General features: G+C 37.6%; 2 protein-coding genes across 3 annotated transcripts in view; one reads left to right on the forward strand and one right to left on the reverse strand.

The window, feature by feature from the left end:
• Positions 1–11434: 11434 nt before the first annotated feature.
• Positions 11435–13841, reverse strand: SERP1 (stress associated endoplasmic reticulum protein 1). The gene is made up of 3 exons (XM_090275822.1): positions 13232–13841; positions 12902–12977; positions 11435–11720 (listed from the first exon to the last, which is right to left on the reverse strand). Exons 1-3 carry the CDS (start codon positions 13313–13315, stop codon positions 11680–11682), a joined length of 201 nt encoding a protein of 66 aa, XP_090131948.1. The 5' UTR covers positions 13316–13841; the 3' UTR covers positions 11435–11679.
• A 31-nt stretch (positions 13842–13872) lies between these two features.
• EIF2A (eukaryotic translation initiation factor 2A) overlaps positions 13873–16349 on the forward strand; it is a 45246-nt gene continuing 42769 nt past the window's right edge. Inside the window, exon 1 of one of the 2 annotated variants that reach the window (XM_090275819.1) lies at positions 13873–14038. Coding sequence is in view for 1 of the 2 variants with exons in the window: in XM_090275813.1 (XP_090131939.1) it covers positions 14011–14038 (28 nt within the window). In the remaining variant the exon portion in view is untranslated. The remainder of the gene's footprint in view (positions 14039–16349) is intronic. The other variant, XM_090275813.1, reaches the window with a different exon arrangement.

Consider the following 16349-nt stretch of genomic DNA (forward strand, 5'->3'; position numbering starts at 1 on the left):
ATAAGATCATTCACTTAAGATATCCTCCTAAGATAGCCACTGCTGCCACTTCTAGTCAATATTGTACTGGAGGCTCAAGAACATAATTTTGTACTTTGAAAATCCTAAGGAATTCACTAAAAAACTACTAGCTAATTAATCAGCTTATTAAGGTTGCAAAACACGAGATCAATATATAGAAATAAATATTTCTACATAGTTATATAGTAGCACTGAGAAAACAACAAATGAAATTAAGAAAATAATTCCATTTGCAATGGAATAAAAAAGATAAAGTATTTAGGAATGAATTTAACAAAAGTGCAAATGTATACTCCAAAAACTCAAGACATTGTTCAAAGAAATGCAAGGAAACATAAATAAGTGAAAAGATATCCCATGTGCTTGAATCAGAAAAATTAATATTGTTAAAGTGGCAATGCTCCCCAAATTGACCTACAGATTCAACACTATCACTCCAGAATGCCAGTTGGATTTTTTTTTTTTTTTTGTAAAAATTGACAAGCAGATAATAAAATTCATTTGGAAACTCAAGGAACCCAGAAATAACCAAAATGATCTCGAGCAAAATTGTATGACTCCCACCACCTAACTTCAAAACTTACTATGAAGCAAGAGTAATTAAGACATTATGCTACTGAAATAAAGCTAGCCATGTAGATCAATGGACAGTCCAGAAGTAAACCCATGTATACATGGTCAATTGAGTTTTCAGCAAGGATGCCAAAACAATTCAACGAGGGAACAATAGTCTTTTCAACAAATGGTGTGAGGACAACTGAAGAGCCACATACAAAAGAATGAAATTGGACCCTTACCTCATGCCATATACAAAAATTAACTCAAAATTGACCAAAGACCTAAATGTAAGAGCCAAAAATATAATACCCTTAGAAGAAAACATGGGTAAATCTTCATAACCTTGAATTTGGCAATGGATTCTCCGCTATGACACCAAAAGCACAGCCAACAAAAGAAACAGATAAATTGGACTTCACCTAAATTTAAAACTTTTGTGCTTCAAAAAACATTATCAAAAAAGTTAAAAAGACAACCCATAGTCTTGGAAAAATATTTGCAAATTATATATCTGATAAAGGATATGTATCTAGAATTATATAAAAAGGTCTTAAAACTCAATAATAAGAATAAGTAAGTCAATTTTTTAATGGGCAAAAACATCTTATATTAAATGTTCTTACTAAAATAAAATAAAAATGAGCAAAGGATCTGCATAGATATTTTACCAAAGAAGATATACATACAGCCAATAAACACATAAATTATTAGCCATCAGGGAAATGCTGATTAAAACCACAACGAGATAATACTTCACACCCACTAGAATGACTAAAATCAAAAAGACAGTAATAACAAATATTGACAAGAATGTAGAGAAAATGGAATCTTCATACACTGCTGGTGAAAATGTAAAGTAGCAATCCTCAAAAAATGAAGCAGAGTTAGCATTTGACCAAGCAATTCTACTTCTAAGCATATGTCCAAGAGAAAATAGAAACACATATCCACACTAAAACTTCTTCACAAACGTACATAGCAGCATTATTTTTTCATTTATCAATTTTATTTTTTTATTTATATTTTGTCCCTCCACCATATTTTTATCCAATCCCCCACACTTCTCCCCTTCAACAGCCATCAGCTTGTTCTCTATATCTATGTTTTTGTTTCTACTTTGTTTGTTTATTCGCTTGTTTTGTTTTGTTTTTTAGATTCCACATATAAGTGGAATTATGTGATATTTGTCTTTTTCTGTATGACTTATTTCACTTAGCACAATAGCCTCTAGGTCCATCGATGTTTTCCAAAATGGCAAGACTTTATTCTTTTTATTGCTGAATTATATATATAAAATATATACATAAAAGATGCACATGTGCGTGTTTGCATGCACGTGTGTTTGTTTGTGTGTATATACATCTTCTTCATCCACTTATCTTTTGATGGGCACATGGGCTGCTTCCATATCTTGGCTATTGTAAATAATACTACAATGAACACAGGAGTGTATATGTCTTTTTGTATTAGAGTTTTTGTTTTCTTTGAATAAATACCCAGAAGTAGAATTGCTGTGTTCTATGGAAACTCTATTTTTAATTTTCTGAAGACTATCTATACTGTTTTGCCCAGTGGCTGCACTAATTTACAATCTCACCAACAGCGTACTGGAGTTCCCTTCCTACACATCTTCCCCAGCACTTATTGTTTGTTGACTTATTCATGATAGCTATTCTGATAGGCATGAGATATCTCATTGTGGTTTCAATTTGCATTCCACTGATGGTTAGTGATGTTGAGCATCTTTTCATATATCTGTTGGCCATTGTTATGTCCTCTTTGGAGAAATGTCTACTCAGGTCCTCTGCCCATTTTTTAAGGGATTTTTTTGGGGAAGGCAGTGTTAAATTATATGTGTTACTTGTATATTTTTAATATTAACCCCTTATCAGATATATCATTTGTGAGTATCTTTTCCCATTCAGTAGGTTGTCTTTTTGTTTCGTTGATGGTTCATAGCCACAATTTTTTCCACCTTTGACTGTTATTAATATCCAAATCTCCATGAATTAATAAGTAGAGCCACAAAATGTATTATATCTATATAATGGAATATTGTTCAGCTATAAAAAGAAATGAAGTGCTAATATGTGGTGCAACATAGATGAAGCCAGTCACAAAATACCACATATTAAATAATTTTATTTATGTGAACTGTCCATAAAAGGCAAATATATTGAGATAGAAAATAAATTAATGGTTGTTTTAGGCTATGGAGTGGGGCAGGGGTGGTGGGGGGTGGAAGGAAAAATAATTGTGTGATCATAGCCAAGGAGTACTAGGTTTCTTTTTGAGATGTACATTTTAATGGGTGGATTTTTATGGTATGTGTATTATATCTCAATAAAGCTATATTTTTTAAATCCTGAAAAGCAAAATCAAAGAAACAAATGAACCTAACTGTGATTCAAGTTAGTGGCATGACCACAGAGAGAAATTTCAGGTGATTTAAAAAAACCAGTGATTTGACTTTATAGCCCTCATGAAAGATTGCCCAAGGACAAAAAAACTGCAAAGAAATTTTATTTAAAAATTTTTTTCAGTAATCATATTGTTGAGAATGAAATTATCATGTTTTGAAACATTGCATGCTTAGTAGAATAAAACAACTAAGTAATTAAATTAATGTCGTTAAGAACCAAGATTTTCAATTCAAGATAAAAAGGATATAAATATAGTGATCAAGAAGTGAAACCCTGTCATTTTAAATTTGAATTGGAAATATCAACATAAATTTCTGATGTATTTTCTCTTAAAAATACTTGTTCTCTAGCTTTGTTCACCAAAAGCCAGAAGCAGTGAGAACACAGTTGTAATGAGTTCCCCCTGCATTCGGATTGTGAGCTCTAAATACCATATCCTGGTAAAAAGAACCACAGCTCTTTGAAAAATGGCTAGTTCCGAGTGTAGGAGAGAAAATATCTCAGGTGAATTGGGAGCATCTTATTATGCCAGTCTCTTTTCTATGTGCTTTACTTCTATTCCCTCATTCATTTCATGTTATAACTGAGGAAACTAAGCATTAGATTGCCCAAGGTCACATAGCTACAAAGTGACAAAAAATACAAACCCAAGGTTCAGAGACAGCACTTGAAAAATTTCTCAACCTTGCTAGTAACCAGAGAAATGCTTAGTAAAAACATGAGACAATTTTACTTTCTTATTTGAAGGGCAGGTGTTAATGTCTGATTAATTATATCTTAGTGAACACTTGAAGTCAGAAGTCTTACACATTTCTGGTAGAAATTAAATTTTTTACAGCTTTTTTGGATCATGATTTCACCATACTTAATACATTTGAAGATGTATATGCCTCATGCCTAGCCGTTCCACTTCTAGAGTTTCAATATACATACATCTATACAACAAAATGGTGCATAAATATCCCCTTCATTACAGCTCAGATTGTGACACTGAACAAGTAGAAACAGACTTAGCATCTCTCAGAAGGAGTCTAGATACATAAGTTGCTTATTCATAAAGAGTATATTCTACACGGCAAATCAAATTAATGAATCAAATCCACTGTAGAAATCTCAAAATAATGTTGAGTGAATAATGAAACTGCATATAAAATGTACAGTGTGATAGTACCTATGCAACCCTTAAAAGTTCACAAAATAAGTGTATTGTTTATGAATGTATATGTATGCAATAAAAATGGTAAATGATTACACTGACTTCAGAGGGCAAAAAAGGAATGTTTTGTCATATTTTAAATATTTTATATGTTTTAAAGAGTTTGAAGGTCAATATGGCAAATTTTTAACTGGCATCTTGATGATGGCATGTAGACATCTTATGTTATTTTTTGTATATGTGAAATTTTTTAGTTAAAATATTTTAAAATCCAAAGCACAATTATCTTAGGCATAATTTGCTTATTTAAAAGAGAGAGAGAGAAGGGTAAATTGCAATGTGGTAGTTTAGATTGGATTCTAAAACAGAGAAAGGACATTACTGGAAAAACTGGTGAAATCCAAACAAACTCCTAATTTAGTTAATGGTATTACTGCAATGTTAATTTCTTGTTTTGTTTTTAAGATTTTATTTATTTATTTTTAGAGAGAGGGGAAGGGAAGGAGAAAGAGAGGGAGAGAAACATCAATGTGTGGTTGCCTCTTACATGCCCCCAACTGTGGACCTTGACTGCAACCCAGGCATGTGCACTGACTGGGAATCAAACCAGTGACCTTCTGGTTCGCAGGCCAGTGCTCAATTCACTGAGTCACATCAGCCAGGGCTATTTATTTATTTTTAGAGAGAGTAGAAGGGAGGGAGAAAGAGAGGGAGGGAAACATCAATGTGTCGCTGCCTCGTGTGTGCCCCCAACTAGGGACCTGGCCTGCAGCCCAGGCATGTACTCTGACTGGGAATTGAACTGGCAACCCTTTGATCTGGCAACCCTTTGATTCTCAGGCTGGCATTCAGTACACTGAGCTACACCAGCCAAGGCTATGTTAATTTCTTGGTTTCAACAAGTGTAGTGTGGTGATGGAAGATGTTTACACTAGGGGAAGCTGAGTGAAGTATTTAAAGTAACTTTCTGTACTGTCTTTGCAACTTTTCTGTAAATCTAAGTTTATCTTAAAAATAAGAAGGTATTAAACCAAATTCCATACGTTTTTCTCCAAACGTTTTTCTGTTTTCTTTTCAAGGGCAAGTTTTATGAGCTTATATATTTACCTGGTGCCCTTTTTAGGTCTGAGGTGGCATCAAGTGCCATCAGCATATTTCACCAGCAATGTAAATGTTGAAGTAATGGAAGGGGCTCACAAGGGCCTCTGAAGCATGGACAGGCCTCTGTGGACAGGAAGTCTTAATAATTCAAGAATAAACTCTGTTTTGCATTGTCACAACTGTAAACTTACTTTTGCCTACCCTTGTATCTCTCCTGGTTTCTCTTCCCTTTTCCAAATACAATGGATTTTCTTTAAAAACCTGGGATATGCAATGTATTTCATGGTAGAGGCTAAGTAACTGAATCATTCACAGTATAATAAGTTTTGAGAAGCAATTCAGAAGACAAAACTTTGGGAAGGTAAAATTATAGTAGCAAGTGATCCTAAGAAAACTGGTGGCATCCTGCCAAGTAAAATACAGAGGCTATGTTCCTTTTTGTTCTCAGTGAGGAAGGCCTTTCACCCTATCAGAGATTTCTTTGTTTTTACAGTTCACAAAGTTAGTGGAATCTTACTTGCATAGAGTATTTTTTAATTTTCAATGTGCTTTTACTATCATTGGGATTCAAAATAGTTACATGACAAAGGAAGGTAGGTGTTTTGTTTCCCTCAGAGAGGAGAACAAGCCCTCGGAATTTGGAGATTTTTTTAAGGGCCTGCAGCTAGAATTCTGAGCCCTCCTGAACACTTCTCAAAGATGAATTTGCATACGATTCACTTGGGGATCCTGTGAAGATGAGTTCTGATTCAGTGGCACTGTATGGAACCTGAGATTCTACATCCCTGACAGACTCCCAGGTTCTTGTTGGTCCTCTGGCCACACTCTGAGTAACAGATCACTCCTTTTAGACCTTTGACATAGGCTGGGTATTATACTCCATTGGTCTGCTTCCCAGTCTGCTTTCCTTGTGTGTACTTGGCAATGAAGATGGACTTTATATAATGGTTAGCAAAAGAAAGGGATCTCTTCTTGAAAAACATCCTGATGCTGTTCTCAATCAAGCAGAAATGACTTCAAGATTTTGAGATGGTTTTCATTCTCTGTGACACCTTACCTCTTCACGTAATCTATCTGTAATTAACAGGTGGGTTGTACAGGAGTAACCAAGGCTGTAGGTAGGCAGAAACATGCTTGAGTACTCCCCGTGTTTGTTATATTTATGATTTGGATTTTGTCAGAAATAATAATCTATCTCAATCCCGGTTGCATTTGAACCTTGGGATCTGGTCCAAGGGCACTCCTGGGTGCCAGGAGCTAAGCACTCTTCCTGAACTGAGTGCTCTTCCTAAGCTCTGCTTGTCTGTGTGGATGACATTTTCCCAGAGAGGGCCTGGGAATCTTCTTTGCACAATGTATGAAATCTGGTTTGGTAACCAGGCCATATCCCAAACATTAGTCAACATGGTGTGGCCTTACTATAGAAAATTCATTTCTGAAGAGAGAACAAGCTATCCCTTCCAGAGACGGGATCTGGTTTCAGGAGCACAGAGCCATTCTGGTTCTATGGTCTGGTGTGGAGACGGGCACACCATGTGAAATCCTTGCCCCTTCCTGTGCCCTAGGATAAGTCTGGGGACAGAGGCCAGCTGACAGCCCACAGGCCCTTGTTCTAAACAACAAGCGTGTTTGTTTGACTCTTTCCTTATAACTGGACAGACTGGTGTGGTGAGGTGTCAGCTTTCTTTATAAAACTCTTTCGTTTTCTCAATGACACTTATTATGAACAGTCCTTAAATATGACTGAAGGACAGATACCACTGTTATATATTTGCAAGTATCAAACCTATCCTGGGAGTTTGTTTCAAGGGCAGACTGAATTCTGCTACTGAGCCTGGCCATTAAGCAGAAGCTGCCAGGATTGGAAGAAATTGGGGTAACTGTTACATCAGGGATATGTGTTTTACAGAACATGTTCTTAAAGATGATTCTGATATGATAAAGCATGCATCATTCTCTTTCACTTGATTACTCAACTATAATGTGAGCTCCCCCTATGTGTGTAGAGTTTCATACTAGTCTTGAGGTGGGCAGTGGTGAGAGCAGATTTTAAAAGTGAAATAGAAAGCTAAGGCATTTGTTCTTCAGGATTCCATACTTTGGCTAAGAAACTAAGAAATAAAACTAATAAACATGGCAATATAATAAATGCTAACTAGTCCAGTTATATATCCCAAAGACAGTATTTTTGATTCCCATAACAAGGAGGAACTTCACAGAAGAGGTGAAGTTTAAGCTAGACTTTGAAGTACAGGTAGTATTGTAATGAAGGGGAAATGAACAAAAACACTTAAAAGAAAGCTCAAGGTATCTGAAAAATGAAAGTAGATTCTTTAGTCTGGACAGGTCTATGTAGGGAAGCTGTGGGGAACAAGGCTGAAACGTAGGTTGTTGTGATGTTGTGAAGTATCCTGAAAAACCAAAGCTAAAGGGTTATTTCAGTCCCATGGCAGTGGGAACCTACTGAAGTTTACTAAGTATTCAGTTTTACCTTAATGGAACACTCATGGGGTTTCCTGAGATTAATTTATAATCTTCTAAAGTAAAAGAAGACATTCCTACAGAATAATAATTCCTTGGCACTCGAAATAATAAAAAGCCAGTTTGGCCACCACAAAACCAGTTTTCTTGCTCTGCTACAGGTTCATCGATAATGGGAAAGATAACTTCTCTAGGCCATAATTTCTTCAAGTACAAAATAAAGGGGTTAACCAGTCATTTCTTCTAGCTCTGATATCAATTGTTCTGTCTCCTGTTTGAGAGACTTCCTCCATAACAATGAAAAAAGAAACTGTTATAGCCCAATTAATGAAATTGAAATCAGTTTTAATTATTTAAATTTGCAGATTTGTTCTATCTGCTCTGCAAAGAGAAGCTTGCACAGGAAAAGAAGTCATACATAATTTATTCACTGAACCTTTGTTACAAAAAGTATCTAAGGCAAGTGAAGGCATTTTTTGATTACTAAATTACCAAATAAGAATTATTTTTCAACATCATAGCTGAAAATTTTTTAAACAAAATACTTTTTAAAAAGTGTACTCTTGAATGTTACAGTAGATAACAATAAGTGATCTGATCTTTGTAGTTTTGTGCTGTACAGGAAATGCCAATAAACTTGTCAAACTCATTTTCAAAAGACACTGCATCCATAAAGGCAGTTCTTCTTGAAATTAGTCACATGAAAAAGAAATTTAAGAGCTTTTCTAAAAATAGAAGCAAAGAGCTCATGAAAACAGAAGTGTTCTGTGTGGGTGTTCTGCGATCACTCCTAAGTCTCTACAGGGTACACTGAGTCAGAAAACCTGCTTCTAGTTTCTGCTCTACTTCAACTAGCTCTGTAAGGGAAAAGACACCACTTACCTGGTTTTACTTCTTTGAAATACTTATCTCAATTCTGGTCATTACTATCTTTTCCCTCACTCTTGGACTGAAAGATACTTGAGTGCTGTGTGTCTATACCCAACATATAAGTCATCCGATAGTTATTATTTTATTTATCTGTGAGGCAGTTGGACAAAATTTCCCATGTCCTTTCAATCTTTGATTCTAATATAGAATTTACTTTGAAACATTGAAGTCCAGACATTTGAATTTTTTCCCTCCGGCTTAATTTATAGCCTTTTATTGCATACTAGTATTTTTTCTGAATAAATTTGTGTCCTAATTCAACTTGAAGATAAAGCAGTGTAAGTGGCTACAGTGGGACTATGTCTAGACAAGGAAGGATTCTCTGAGATGTAGACTGTGTTGCTGAACCCAACTTCTACCTCTTGAAGTTGTGGTTTGTGCCCAAAACAAGTTAAAAAAAAAGGAAAAACTAAAAATGTAGGTAAAGCCAAATCAAGTTTCAGAACAATTTCCAAATATAAAATTTGATGTTCTAAATTCTACAGATGCTAAAGCACAATAAAATTTTGTTGAACCTCCCAGAACGTAATCCAGTAGTCCTTTGTACCAACAAAACTCCAGTAGCCTCAGTGAGAAAAGCCATGTCCCTGCAGTTGAGTATACATACATAGTTCTTTAATAAGTAGAGCATCCTGTTACAGTGAAAATCTTTTACTTGTTTTGGAAGCCCACTCAATTATTTTGAGCAACATTATATACAACCCAACAGATAACAATGAAATCCTTGACAACTTTGAAATGTTGTAGCCAAATTACAAATAATCAGATAATGTAGACAACTGCAATAAGGCTTTTATTCTCATACTGTGCTCAATATTAGATGACATATAAAATTCAACTGGAGAAGGGAGATCAAAAGAACTGTGCTTCTACCTCGAACCAGACTCAGATAAAAATGAGATGAGGGTAAATCCTAGGTGGGGAAGCATTTAACTCATTGTGCTTTTACATTTTTCTTGCTACCTAGTCCCAGTAATAAACCTTAAATCTGTGTCTGGGTACAATTTACTTGATCTCAAGTACAACACAATACTATTAACTGTAAAAACTACACTCAGATAAGAAGTCTGTAAAATCATTTTCTTTTAAAAGGCATCAAATATTCAGGGAACTTTATTTTTAAAGAATAAATCAAGTAAGACATAGCTTTCATTGACCCAAACATGCATAATCCACCCTTAATATAAAATGCACTCAATTGGAAAATTACACATGGAATACAAAGGGAATGCAATTTTACATATGTAGAATGATTGCTAGCTATAGCAATTTAACAATCAAATTAATAAAGACATTGTACATTAAAAAAAAAAAAAAAACACCTTGAAGTCAATTATTTATAGTACACCAAGGGAAATTCTGATATGGAATGGTTTGACTCAAAGTAAATAAGGCACCTGCTATGAATTTAGAACAATAACTTTCATTTTAAAAGTTACAATAAAATAGAATTAACCAAGACACTTGTTTCAGAGGGAAACAAGTATAGGGGTTGATTTCCTGGCTGAGAAAGGCAGGTAACAATGAAGATAAAAACCTGCTGGCCCCAGGTCAGATGACTCCTTTCCTATTCTAGGGTAGTAAAATTCCTGACAGTCCTTAACCACTCTCCCCCATACTTTGGGGCATCAGAAACTCTCTCTGAGGTTCACACTGTGTATAGACTAGGTAGCAGATTTCCCTTCTGTTCCTCTTAAAACAGCTTATTTTAAAAGAAATATCCTGAGGCGATTAACAAAGCAAACAAGCAGCTTTCTTTCCAATTCATTAATACATAGACACCTCTCAGGCTTTTTTTCATTGTTATGGCTAAGTATTTAAATAGCCAATACTTGTACTTTTCAACAGTACTGGAACACCCCAAATGTGCCTTCTCACTCACTCTTACCATTAGTAAAAAGTTTGATCACAACCTATAAATTCATAAAACAAAGGGAAGACTAAAGATCCTTATCAGCAAATTCACTTAATTTCAGATAACATTTAATCTGATATATATAGAACCCTAATAGAATTTTAATCACAAATCTAGAAAACCATTTCCAAACTAAGTGTAACTTTTTAGTTGATGTGCCTTTTGGAGGTGTTAAAAGTGCTTTTAAGATGCTGTCTTATGGCACATTGGACTCAACAGTATGTCCTGATGAGGCATCCACTTTTAGTAGTATTTTTCCCTAACATGTTGTCTAGCATAGCAGACCCCTTTGATATATTAAAGTAATTCTGCTGAAATCAATGGTGACATAAACAAACCTTCCCTGACTTTACTCCACCATATCTTTTAGTGAAACTGAAGTGACTAAGTTACAAAAGTTGTTTTCTTATGGCAGCTTAGGTTAGTATATTCACTCATGCAAAATCCAAGGTAGTGTGATAGAAATAATATTGTTAAACGTTGTAGCTATAAGCATCTCCCTTTACATTAGGCATTTAGAAGCTTTTAAAATTTCCTAGGTGCTAAAGATTGTGGAATTTTTAGGCTAACGGTCTACTTGTTCCATTTGTAAGCACCTTATTACAGGACAGTTACATGACCCTATATGGGAGTGTGCTTTCAATTCAAGATATTGTAATAAAGTGCCTAGCTATATAAAAACCGTAAGATTCCGAATTTTAAATTAAGCTAATTGCATGTACACATTAGTATTAAAAAATATATAGACCCTGTCCACAAGACTTAATCTAGTTATTGATGCTATAGACCGTTTTAATAACTACATTAAAAAACTTACTCTTAAATGACTGAATAAGTAGGGTCCACTACTATAGCTTAACAATCAAATTTTATTGCTTTATTCATGTGGTGCTTTTGCAAGGCACTGTGGTATGGACCAGAAAACTTGGAATGACTCATGAAGAAACCTTGGAATGACACATGAATGATGATATGAAAAGTCATTCTGAGGCAGAATGATTTACTGAATTGTTTTTAACCGGGGTATCAAACACTGGGAATGAGTTCAAGTTAATATTCACAGGAGAATGGAAACATCTTTAAGGTCAGTCACTTCACATGCCCATCCTGATACTTTGAATAATCTGGAAAATTGCTGTAAAGAGAAAGAGCAAATATTAAAACATGCTTTGAATAAAATAGGTCTGGCAAGTGGCAGATATTTATTAAGATGGGTTGAGCCCAAGAGTACCCTTAAACAATTACTTGCAAAAGCTATGTAACTATTGTAATAAGAAATAAAGACAGGCATACCTTAATAAAACAATTACACGTCCATAAGCTACTTTTTAAAACCTCAGCTTCCTGAGTTTTATATCTAGATGTCCAAGAGAATTTGAAAAAAAGCAATCACTTCAGAAAGAACTTTAAAGTACCAAAATAAACAGGATTTTTAAGCAAGGAATTATTTTGGTTTATTGCTAAATATTGTGTCCTTTAAAGGCCTGGCCTATAATATATGCATGTTTCCTTATTCTCACAAAGCTGAAATTCAATAATCTTTATGTTACATAAATTGCTTGGCTCTTGGCCATCCAATTGGTAAGTTTAGGAGACAGGCAAAGTGAAATGTTTACAAGAAACCTCAAATAACTTTAGAATGCCAGAATGTGAAAAACATAAACATGTACCTCAATATCAACAGTTTTTATAATAAGACAGGAAAAACATTCTATGATCCATTTGCAGAGGCAAGAGTCTATTACTACTCTAACAGCAGGCTGCCCTGATAACGAATTTTTTCCTACCATATGTCAAACGTTTCTTTTATTAATCTAAAACCACTTGTCACATATTAAATTGCCACGTTTCTCTACAGTGAATCAATTCTTTGCTTTAGCTTTAGCCTATAAAATTTGACATGAAGATGTTAGATTCTGGAACGTGTTAAATTAAGTTCAAACATCCATATGTACATAATGTTCAAAAGTTTCTTTTTTGCAAAGGTATTGATAACAGGATTGCAAAACCTTCTATCTCCTTCTGTGAGATGTTTGTTTATTTTGGTCTAATTTTCTTCCAACTTGATCATTACTAAGGACCTGACCTCCTTTTCTGATATCCTGTGAGCACAAATCGAGCTGAAAGAAGTTTCTGGAGCACCCTCTCTGTTCATATGTGGGACAAATAAACTGGTTCAGATGAAATAGAATTATGTGGAGCTCACAGCAGGTGGGTTGAGAACTACGCGGTCAGGATTCACCACTGATGGGTCACCACGTCATCCCAAACCCGTCCTCCAACATCCAGCCCAATGGTAGCCCCCCAAACACTTACCAGAACCACAAACAACAAAAATGAAGAGAGCCAATAACCAGGGTCCTACAGATGCTTTCTCTTCGGGAGCATTTCTCTGCAAAAAGGAAAATCCACCGTTTCAAATGCAAAAAACAACTCCGACCCAGGGCTCCCACAGCCTGCACTCCAACGCCAAGTCTCCCCTCCGTTCTCGAGCCGTCCAGCTCCGGCACCCACCTCCCCGAGCACAGTAACTTAGCGTCCAGCTCGCGGGCCTCGGACCCCAACAGTCGGCCGGGTCTGGAGACGCGGCCCTAGGCTCGGGTCTCAGCTCCTGCTGCATTTCGGAGCGCGTCGCTCTTTCCTTACCGAGGTCTTGGCGACGTTGCCGCGCTGGGTGATGTTCTTGCTGTGCTTCTCGTTAGCCATACGGATACGCTGCTTGGCGACCATCTTCGCGGCGCCACCACCTGCCCAAGCCACCCCTTGGATTCACTCGCTTCCCCTGTGGCCGCTGCGACGACGCTCCGTTCCCGGTGCCCGTGCCGCCGCCGGAACGAGGAGGTTCTCAGGCGGGTCGCTAGCTCCGGACACTGGGCCTGAGCGAGGTGAGCGCGGGCGCTGAGCGTTAGCGCGGCGTGGGCCGCCGACTGACCGAGCAACTCCGGGCTGACCGGCTCAGTAAGGTCGGCGTGCAGGAGGACAGCAGGCCGCCGAGATAGGCTTGCGCCGCCACCGCCGCCGCCGGGAGCGTGGACTGAAAGAGGAAGGAAATGCAAGCGGACCTCGCAGCCCGTGGGCTAAAACTACTTCGGGTTCGGCTGCCAACGTCAGCACTGGGCGAGCTCCGCCCCACGGAAGTGCGGACTCCGCCTGTTGAAGAAGGGGTAGAGGGAGGACTAAGGCAGGCTAAGGACCCTAGGCCAACCCTGCAAAATTCTGTCAAGTGTGGTACCAGAGCTGAGTGTGCGCGTGCGCGTTGGGACTCCCTTTCTGTTGTTGGTTCCAAACGGAAGTAAATTGGCCCCGAGGCTGGTGACCCCGGAAATACCAAATTGCGGTCTCCACGCCTCAGTAGACGTGTAGGGGCCGGGTTTGGCCCTCGTGAACTCTGACCCGAGTATCTGGATTTCTCTTTCCGGGACAAAATGGCGCCGTCCACGCCTCTCTTAACAGGTGAGTTCCGAACGAGCCAGGGACTGTTTCTTCAGAGCAGCTTCTTTTTGTGTCTTTGTCCATGGGGACTATCCGAGAAGCCATGGAGCCTGATTGGCCTTTTCCTGTGGACTGCGGCAGAACCGGAGGGCCTTTTGGGTTTCTTGCTGTAGCCTGGCAATTAATTGGAAGTGAGGCCCTCTGCTTTTAGGCTTCTGCACTCCCCTCCCTTTTGCTCATCCATCATTCTTCCCTGATGCTTCAAGTTCTACAGGTATACCTGAAGGGAGATAGCAGAAAGTGCTAGTTGGATCTGTTACCATGGGTTTGCCGTACTAGTATTGCACGAACCCTTTATCTGTTGACAGACCTTGTTGACTGTGAAATCGTTTAGCTCTGTAATGAGAAAAACATAAACACAAGACTCATGAAAGAACGGCCAATTATTAAAAACATGTGAAATTAAGTAATACCAAGTGTTGTACTCCTTGCTTTAATGAAACTTGTAGGAGTGACTTGGAAGTGGAGCCATGGCAGTGTACGTTTCAAGGGATGAAAGTGGGGCCGGAGTGGTAGCAGTTAGCATTATAGAGAGAATCTAGCCCTGCTTGATGTTAAAATGGTTATATGCATTTTAGAATTAAGAGTATTAAAGGGTTACTGATATTTTGAAGCTGAGATAGTGTTTATAACGTTGGAAAAGATAATAAACTTAGTCTTGGACAGTGTCAGGGAAGATTCTGGACTAGGGTAATAGCTGGGAGTGTCATGTGAATATCAAGTAAGGAGATGGGAGTTGGAAGGGAAAAGAAGGCTTAATATCTTACGTAGAAGGGAAAAGAAATCATTAAGAGACAGGTTGTTTAATTTGTGGAGAAGAATTATTTCTCGCTAAGACTTGAACCTTTTTAGCTTTTTCACTTTTTGCCATTCTGCATTTTAAGACCTTTGTTATTATGCATTGTGCCACTCATATTCAATCTCTCTACCACAATTTATTCATCAAACACTTATCAAATACTAACTATAATTTGTTAAATAGTATGCCAGGCAGATACTGTTTAAAGGCAAAAATATAATTAAGCGAATTTTTTCTCTTGCTTTGCAAAGGTAGCTTGCATGCTAGTCACAATGTTGGATCACTAAATGCTTATTTGAACTCTAATTAGTACATTTTAAATCTGATAAATTTTCTCCCCTTTTAAAATCTGAGCAGTTGCTTCTCACTGCTTACAAGGTAAATTTTATCCTGTTCAGTATAGTATAGGAATCTTTATAATCCTTTCGTAACTGAACAGAGGTCTGGCTGCCTGCTGCTTTGAAAGCCAATGTGCTGATGTAAATGAAAATGCTTTATTTTCAGGTGCCCGTGACCTGGAAGATGGGGCATTCATGTGCCAAAGCCCATCTCCTGGGAAGACGGGGGACGCATGTCTCAAAGCCTGTCTCCATATCTCAGTGGAGGCAGAGGTTTTTATAAGGAGAGAGAGGGGAAGAGATCAAAGAGATCAAGGAAGGGGGTTGAAAAGTTCTCTACATGCAGACTAGCACAATCCATTCTGATAGGGCAAATGACGGTCTGGTGTGCGTCATCCTTGTTTAGTTATCCTGGCTTTACGCCATCTGGTTCCACCGTGAAGGTCAGCAAATCTCCTGGAGCTGAGATGCCTGAATGTTGGAGTCTGTATCTTTTGAATTTAGTTCCTAGGATTCTGTTTTTTTGTTTTTTTTTAAGATTTTATTTATTTTTAGAGACAGGAGAAGGGAGAAAGAGAGGGAGAGAAACATCAATGTGTGGTTGCCTTTCGAGCATCCCCAACTGGGGGCCTGGCCTGCAGCCCAGGCATGTGCCCTGACTAGGAATCGAACCGGCAACCCTTTGGTTCACAGGCTGGTACTCAATCCACTGAGCCACACCAGCCAGGGAAGTTCCTAGGATTCTTATACAAACATGCTGCTTGTCTACAAGCTACATATTAGTCAGAGTCAGCATTTATAGAAACAATGTCAAAGAATGGTGGAGTAGGTTAGAATTTCCCACTGCTACACTTGAATAGAGCTTGACATTAATTTCCTTGCCATTCCATCCTATTTTGTGCTCCATCTGTATTGAACTGCTTATAAAATCCTTGAAATGGCTTTGTGAAGCTTTTCCTCCCTCTTCCCAGGCAGTCACTCCCTAGGCTGTTTTTTACCTCAGATATACTTGAATTTTTTTTCTCACACATACAATAATTATCTAGTTAGATGCTTTTCTTCCCTGCTAGATTGTGAACTCCCTGATTGCAGAGGTAGAGTCTTACTCATTCCTGTCTGTTTAGTACCAGCTACT

This window comes from Furipterus horrens, unplaced genomic scaffold (assembly GCF_987537825.1).
Source record: "Furipterus horrens unplaced genomic scaffold, mFurHor1.1.pri manual_scaffold_1, whole genome shotgun sequence".
NCBI classification, from domain to species: Eukaryota; Metazoa; Chordata; class Mammalia; order Chiroptera; family Furipteridae; genus Furipterus; species Furipterus horrens.

Bases quoted from the DNA above. Each gene is read 5' to 3' on its own strand.
- SERP1 (XM_090275822.1), bottom strand. From the start codon at position 13,315: ATGGTCGCCAAGCAGCGTATCCGTATGGCTAACGAGAAGCACAGCAAG. The intron at 12,978-13,231 runs GTAAGGAAAGAG...TCCTTTTTGCAG, and splicing joins GCAACGTCGCCAAGACCTCG to AGAAATGCTCCCGAAGAGAA. The intron at 11,721-12,901 runs GTAAGTGTTTGG...TTCTCTTTACAG, and splicing joins TTTTGTTGTTTGTGGTTCTG to CAATTTTCCAGATTATTCAA.